This window comes from Lathyrus oleraceus, chromosome 7 (assembly GCF_024323335.1).
Source record: "Lathyrus oleraceus cultivar Zhongwan6 chromosome 7, CAAS_Psat_ZW6_1.0, whole genome shotgun sequence".
In the NCBI taxonomy this organism is placed as follows: Eukaryota; Viridiplantae; Streptophyta; class Magnoliopsida; order Fabales; family Fabaceae; genus Lathyrus; species Lathyrus oleraceus.
This window is the reverse complement of record NC_066585.1, coordinates 240,428,193-240,436,224: the sequence shown is the minus strand read 5'-3', so window position 1 is coordinate 240,436,224 and position 8,032 is coordinate 240,428,193. Positions and strand designations below refer to the sequence as shown.

Here is an 8,032-nt window from a genome sequence, read left to right as displayed (position 1 = left end):
CACCAGGACATCAGATGATTCATAACCATTTTTCACAATGGCTGCATTACCATTACCCTTTTCACCATGACTATTCAAATGTTCATGACACATCTTTCTTGTATGACCCTCATTCTTACAATGATAACACCTAATAGCAGGAGCATTTCTACCATAAGAATTATGTAGAACTTTACCCTTGTTCTTCTCAAACCTACCATATTTCTTCAAGAATCTCCCTTTAACGGACAAACCTTCACCAACAGAAGATGGCTTGTGCTCCTTTCATTTGTTTAAATCCTTAGAGTACAAGGCTGACTGAACTTCTTCAAAGGTTAGCAGATCACTTTCATACAAGAGAGTTTCTTTGAAATAAACATGAGACTTAGGTAAAACACATAACATCAGCAACATTTGATCTTCATCATCAATCTTGACCTCAATATTCTCAAGATCCAGAATCAACTTGTTGAACATATCCAGCTGCTCAACCAAGACTTTGTCTTCACTCATCTTGAATGAATACAAAGCTTGCTTCATGTATAGGCGATTGACCAAAAATTTGGATACAATCCTTCGAGTTTGCTCCACACACCTATTGCCGTCTTCTCCTTCGAGACCTGCCAGAGAACCTTATCACCAAGGCTCAATAAGATGGAACTGTGGGCTTTCTCGATCATCATCGTCTTCTCCTTCTCCTTAGGGAAACATCCATCTTCTCCAATCCTTTCAATGCTTCTAACGAAGCCTACTGAACCAGTAGGACTTGCATCTTTAAGCGCCATAAACTGAAATCATTCACACCAGTGAATTTCTCAATCTCATACTTTGTTAACGACATCTTCTTCTCCATGCCTAACACATTAATTTGTTGTGAAACATGCCCAAGAAACAAGAGTATGATCGGTTTCTTTATCAACAAGAAAACCACAAAGTAAAAGAAAAGAGATAAGAGAAGAGGAAAAACAATTCAGAATAGTTTAAAAATGGATTCTTGATTCAATTCCACATTAGGGTACAATGTTTACAATTGAATCTCAACCACACAACTTTCTCCCTCTGAATAAGATTGTCAGGGATTCATGGAGAAATGAGAACTAATATGATATTTATAAGAAAACTAAACCCTAGCTTTGAACTAACATACTAAACAATTGGTCTAACAGGCTGTCTCAATTTAACATGCTAACTTAAACAACAAGCTAACATATTTCTGCATGCAAGAACGAACTTCGACTACGGCATGCACATCTTCGACTACTTGTCGAACCATGAAGCTAACCTTGTCGAGGCTAAAGTTCGATCCAAATACCACGGTTTTCATTATTTTTTTATCGTTTACTTGCTTTTACTTGTCATATGTTTATGTATTTATCAAGAATCATGTTTGTAGTCACCTTTGTTATGTGCAAGAAGTCGTATTATAGACTTAGGACAATGAAGATTGTCTAAACGATAGACTTCATGTAGACTTTTCATTCAAAATATGTAATGAGAAAATACGAAATTGCTCTGACCTATTAAGATTTATTAGTATATATCTTTACGAGAATAGAGCTAGCCTTATATATCAATCGATACACTAAAAGTGTAAGACTATAGCCGAGCTAAAAAGACGAGAAAGTTAAACCGTGGCTACGAAAGTGTTTGGTTTAAATGTTAAAAAGTAGTTTCGCTTAAATGATCCTTAACGAATGAATCAAACTACAAAAGTTATTCATTAGTTTTGGACAAGATCATATGCTCTGAAATGAGATACGATCATTTTTATCTATTTTATTTCTTCAAAAACATAAATTCTCATGGTTTTACATGAGTGAGCCATAGACGTAAATTGGAGTTCTGGAGTTCTGAATCTATCTCTTATACATATTTTAATCAATCAAAAACCCTTTAAAACCAAATTCTTACATTTTTAGCTAATTATGAAATACATGAATTCAGTAATATAATAAGTATTCAGCAGAACAATTTTTTTTTACTGCTTTGATAGAACTGTACGCTTCTGGCCTATCACTTTTTAAACATAAAAGTTTAACTTGACCCTGAAAAAAAAGTTAAAAATGTGTTTCAAACTTTGAAATAAGACAAGGGACCATATACAAAGTAGTTTTGCCTTATTATTGTATGAGAAAACAAAAGCTCAATACATTTTTTGTTACATAGAAGCTCAACTATAAATCATGTACATAGTTGTATTAAAAGACCAGTAGCTAAACAGAAGGTAAATAACCATAATCTAGGCAACACATAATTGTTTGATGTACTATTTCTTCAATGCCATGCTTGTAACTAAAACCCAAATCTTTTAGCTTCTTTGATGAAATTTCAGAAGGAACCTTATCATAATTTTTCTGAGTCTTGCTGCATGTATATGTAGGAATAACATCAGAAACATGAATCAAATAAACTTACAAAATTTAGTATACATATAGAAGCAAGGAAAGAATGTTACCTTAGCATAGAGGGACTAGAATACTCTTTGGAAAGTTGAGCTGCCAAGTTAGACAATGTACAACTTTGTGTGCTGCATATGTACCTACCTTCTGCATTAGCATGTTCCATTAAGAATATGTGAGCATTGCATATATCTTCAATGTGAACTAAAGCAATTGACCCCATTCTTGCATTTACAGCAGATAATATCTTGTAGTTTTCAGTTTCACCTGCATACATACAATATCAAGTTGATAACTATAATAATTCATGTCAAATTTTAAGCATGGAAGTTTAATGCTTGCGTAGGTTCCGTTACGCTACAACGCTATAGTGCCCCAATAGCCTCTATTTGACATCACTACTACTCATATAAATGATTGATGATGAAATCACCTGTTAGTGGTGACAGTAGAACTTTAACACTTGCAGGAACATTAGCAGTGAAGAAAGGGCCTGCAACAGTGGTTGTTATGACCGAAACAAGATTAATACCATTCTCGTTTGCGAATTTAAATGCCGCTTCTTCTGTGAGAAGCTTTGAAAGTGCATAAACCTGTCACCACAAAGAAAACTCAAGGATTAATTTTGAATTTTGTGAACAATGCTAGTAATAGTACTCCGTAATAGCTAGCTGAAAGAAAACATGTCTTACCCATCCACTTGCTTGTGTATTCCACAGAGTATCAGTTTGTATTTGGCAAGATTCATCGACAATAGATTTCAACTTTCCGTTGGTGTCTTTAGCAGTAATTGTACTTATGGAAGATGTGAAAACAACCCTTTTCACTGAATTGGATTTCAAGCATGACTTGAGAAGATTTATGGTTCCTTTGATTGCAGGGTCAATTATATTTGCTCGAACAAAAGCCTCTGCTGAGTTTAATGCAGAGTGTAAATATCAAATGTGTTAATTTACCAGTATTTTCTTTGTCATTAACATGGCCAGTATGAAGTATCAATGCATTACTTTACCAGTATTTTCTTTGTCATTAACATTGAATTGCATTGAAGCTGCAACATGGAACACGCCAACACATCCTTTTATGGCCTCGTCGAAACTTCCGTCTTCTTGCAAATCCGCGCGGAAAACTTTCAGTTGGTCACCCCCTTTCCACAATGACAGGAGGTGTAACGACTTTTCTGTTACATACATCAGAGAATCTAAGGAAAAACAAATTAAAGAAGACAACAACTACAAGCACAAAAAGTAACAAAAACTACCACAAGCCAATGGTTAATCGAAAGATAGTATTCTAAAGTCATTTTGTGAAGATGCAATAATTCTCTTTTGATTTCCCCAAAAAGTATTTTCAAACAAAAATAATATTTTTCTTTTCTACATTTTTCATGTTTGTTGAAGAACATGAAAACACTACCTAATTCCGAACTTTTCAATTTGTCGAAATCTAGTATGAAAAAACAATAATTAATTTAAAAATAATTAATATTACATTTTATTTCTTATGTGTCCTTGTAAAATAATGCATATTTAAAATAAAACTACTAAGTATGTTAAATGTCATTGTAAAATAGTGTGTATAGTCTAAAATGTCATATTATTTATAGTGGCTAAAAGAACTGGTAGTGAAATTAGTGAATCATTTATAATAAAATGCGGTAATTGTTGTTAAAAAATAGTGTAACAATTTGATCAATCAAATTACAATCTATTCACAATAGGAGGTCAACAACTTAAAAATGTCATATTATGTGTCTTTTTCATTGTCATTTCTTAAATGGAGTTAATTAATCATTCGAGGTAGAAAGTTTACCTAGTTCTAGCCTAACGGGGCAGCTGCTACTGGCTAGGAGTATAGTCTAGGCTTGGTTTTAAAATGTTCGAGTTTAAGTCTGACATTTCCTAAAAGTCTATTTCTTATTAAGGCTTTCAATTAATCTGTATTACTTAAGAAATCTTATACGTCGGTCTATATATACATATATAGGTCAACCTATTTAGCATTCTTTTTAATATATATGCATATGTAGGTCAGCATATTTTGTATTTTTTTTCTAATATATATGCATATATAAGTCAGCGTATTTAAACTATTTTTAGTATATATGAAAATATCGACTGACAGACTTCATAGATTATTTTAATATCCCAAGTCTAACCAATTTAATTAAATAGGCTTTAAAAAAAATATAAGTCTGACTTTTATTAAATAGGCCTGACCTTAAATAGGGTAGGTTATAGGTCCCTGTAGGTCGGTCTAACCTATTCCCATCTCTAAGTGTAGATAAGATTTTTTGTATCTGATGGATGATGGAATCTTTGAGGTGTGGCCTCTTAGTGGACTTTGTCTAAAGATGTTTAAGTTCATTGTTCGACTATTCTTAGGTATTCCAATAAACTACGGGGCCTTTAACCTTTTAGATTAAATAATCCCTCACTTGTTCATGATAACTTTGTTGAGTTAGTTCATTGCAGTTGGCTTGGTTATATGTCTCTGGTTGAAAATATTCCATCCTTAAAAAGAAACTCAAATCTCTAGCGGCAAAGAAAGTTTGGAATAAAAAAGTGTTTGGTAATCTTGACTTCTAAATTGAGTCTTTGAGAGAGGTGGTGATCTCTTTGAATTTTAAAGTTGACATTGGTGTGATTTCTATAAAGGAGGTTGTGGCTAGGGCAAACGCTTTTGCGGACCCGCGGTCCTTGGTTAGGTTTTAATACTATCAACCTTTTTGGTGGTCTAAAGTCGAATAGCGTAGAGAGAGTGATGCTAGTTATGGGTTCTTTCATGATTGTGTTAAAAGTATGAGTAGGAGGAACGATATCCTAGCCCTTATGATAGACAGTAGTTCGATTGATGGGGTTTCTAAGATATTTCAAGAGGTGGTGAATTTCTTCTCTTATCATATTATGGACCCCCTGGTTGATCATCTGCAATTGGATGGGGTTAGATTTCGACTCTTACGCGAGATAATAATGTTGCTCTTACTTCTCATTTTCTTAGATATGAGATTGATATGGAAATCTCTTTTTTATGAGGGTAATAAGAGCCAGGGGCCCAATGGTTTTACTTTATCTCTTTAGTAAAGGATTTGACCTCTTCTTAAGGAGGATTTAAGGGGAATGTTTAATCAGTTTCATCGATTTGCATCTCTCCCATAGTGTTTCACGTCTTATTTTGTTTTTTTGATTTCTAAGGTTGATTCTCATTCTCAGTTGGGATTTATTCATACTATATCCTTAGTGGAATCTCTTTATATCCACGTCTCCTTAGGAAATAGAGACCAACGGTCCATCATTGAATGAGTATGTGGTTATCATTCCCTAAAAAATCATTGGTTGAAAATCCCTTATAAATACTTTACTCCTTGAAAGGAGGAGAACATATCATTATACATTCAACATATATACACACATAACATAGAACTTTTCTCCTCACGTGAGTTTGCTTTCTCCATAACCATAGAACACCACAAAATAGGGTCCCTCAATAGCGTGAGCAAGCCCGAACTATCATTAACTACAAAGACCCTTGGTTTTCCCTTACCTATGTAGGGATACCACTTTTTAACAAGTACATATTTTAAAATATATACCTATAAAATTCTATAATTTTTAATAAATTATAAATATGTATTATTTGTATAAAAGTAAATTTTAAAAAAAAAATTCTAAAATAATTCTAATTATTTTAATAAGGTCAACTTTTTTAACAAGAAATCAATTTAAAGATTTACTTTGTAAACATATTATTTTCTTTTTGAAATGAAATAATAGATAAAAATATACTATAATTTATTATTAATTAATAATAATAATAATAATAATAACTAAAAAAATAAATAATATTATTATAATAATAATAATAGTAATAATAATAATAATAGTAATAATAATAAGAATAGTAATAATAGTAATAATAGTAATAATTATAATAATAATAATAATAATAATAATAATAGTAATAATAATAATAATAATTATTATAATAATAATAATAATAATAATAATAATAATAATAATAATGAGATTAATTGTTATGCACTGCCAGTGTAAAAAGTTTTACACTGTCAATACATCACAATCATCCGTCTGTATTACTTTTTAAATGTTTAAAATAAAAGTCAAACCTTTTAAATAAATGAGTGGTTGTGATTAAGTGACAGTGTAAAAAAATTTTACACTGTCAGTGTATATCAATTAAATCCTATAATAATAATAATAATAATAATAATAATAATAATAATAATAATAATAGTAATAATAATAATAATAATAATAATAATAATAATAATAATAATAATAGTAATAATAATAATAATAATAATAATAATAATAATAATAATAATAGTAATAATAATAATAGTGTCGTGTTTGGTGGTGGGAGGCTTAGCATCATCTTGGAGTTAATGTTGACCACCAACTCTTATAAAATTATAAATTTTATTAAAGTTATTCATACAATTATTAAATTATTAACTAAGAAAAATTAATAAATATCTATGATATATAAAATAATATTAGTGATTCATTGAAATTTATAAAAAAAAATGATAGATTTTAAAAAACATAGACTAGTTTATAAAAAAAATTATTAGTTATATAAAATAAAAACGGAATAAGTTGGTGGAGAGATATTGGGGGTCAAAAGATCCATTTTGATCGAATTGTACGTAGCTATTTGTCCATCCTAGTTGGTCCCTTTTATTTACTTTTACGTTGGACTTGCATTCTTTGCCCCCCACAAAAATTAAAATCTTTATGTAAATATTGAAACGTGTCAAGTTCTTCTCAAAATTGTACAACTCTATGTTTCATAATTTATCATCTTAATTTTTGTGAGAAGAAGTCAACAATATTCTTGAAAAAATATCATGAATAAACATGAATTGATGCAACAACAAACACTAAAACTATAAAAAAATACTGTGGGAATGAAATTTCTGAAAATTTTTATACTAATTCTTTCTTTCCTGTACTAGTTTTGAAGAACAAATCAGAAAAAAAAAAGGATTAAAGATAGATAAGGGTGGTTATAGAGAAAAACTAACCAGGATCTCTAACTGTAGCATGCACAGTGCAACCTCTTTGAAGAAGAGATTCAACAAGCCATGAACCAATATACCCTGTTGCTCCTGTAACACAGTATTTGGCATTAGGAACACTGTTTGTCACCATCTTCACTACTTCTTCCTCCATTTCAATTCTTTCTTAACCACCAAAAACACAAACTATTTATTTATTCTCTCCTCTCCTTATTGATATTCTTAGTATTGTATAATTTATAGTAGTAGGCAAGCATCCACCGGACACGTAAGCATTTGTGCTATTAATAAAATTAGGCATCTAGATGTGTATAATAAATTATCTTGGCTTAAATATTTTTTTCCACGTAAATTGATGTGTTTTTTTTTGTATTTCATCCGTTTATATATATTTTTTAATAAAATTTTTAAATATCAAATTTTATTTTATTTTATTTATTAAACTTAAAATCTGTATAAAAATTCAAATTTCAATATAAAAATTAAAAAAAAAACATTTTAACATTCAGGATTATCTTGAAAAACAAAAATACCACAAGTTATCAGAATTAAAAGAATATTTAAGCCAATTATCATTTATAAATATAAGTGCGGTAAAGTATAGCTACACGTT

General features: G+C 30.3%; 1 protein-coding gene across 4 annotated transcripts; it reads right to left on the bottom strand.

Annotated features, from left to right (window-relative positions):
• Nucleotides 1–2,077: 2,077 nt before the first annotated feature.
• Nucleotides 2,078–7,673, bottom strand: LOC127106956 (putative anthocyanidin reductase). 4 transcript variants are annotated; one of them, XM_051044248.1, is made up of 6 exons: nt 7,426–7,673; nt 3,391–3,579; nt 3,071–3,291; nt 2,812–2,971; nt 2,435–2,645; nt 2,078–2,343 (listed from the first exon to the last, which is right to left on the bottom strand). In XM_051044248.1, exons 1-6 carry the CDS (start codon nt 7,571–7,573, stop codon nt 2,193–2,195), a joined length of 1,080 nt encoding a protein of 359 aa, XP_050900205.1. In that variant the 5' UTR covers nt 7,574–7,673; the 3' UTR covers nt 2,078–2,192. The 4 variants fall into 4 exon arrangements, with proteins under 4 accessions (XP_050900205.1, XP_050900206.1, XP_050900207.1 ...); XM_051044249.1 differs by having other exon boundaries at nt 3,071–3,288; nt 7,426–7,671; XM_051044250.1 differs by having other exon boundaries at nt 3,391–3,558; nt 7,426–7,669.
• Nucleotides 7,674–8,032: the final 359 nt, after the last annotated feature.

What these genes read in the sequence shown, in the direction of transcription:
- LOC127106956 (XM_051044248.1), bottom strand. Translation starts at nt 7,573, where the DNA reads ATGGAGGAAGAAGTAGTGAAGATGGTGACAAACAGTGTTCCTAATGCC. An exon ending in TAATGACAAAGAAAATACTG is followed by an intron (nt 3,292 to 3,390) that starts GTAAAGTAATGC and finishes CATTAAACTCAG; the next exon opens with CAGAGGCTTTTGTTCGAGCA. An exon ending in TCTACTGTCACCACTAACAG is followed by an intron (nt 2,646 to 2,811) that starts GTGATTTCATCA and finishes GTATGTATGCAG; the next exon opens with GTGAAACTGAAAACTACAAG.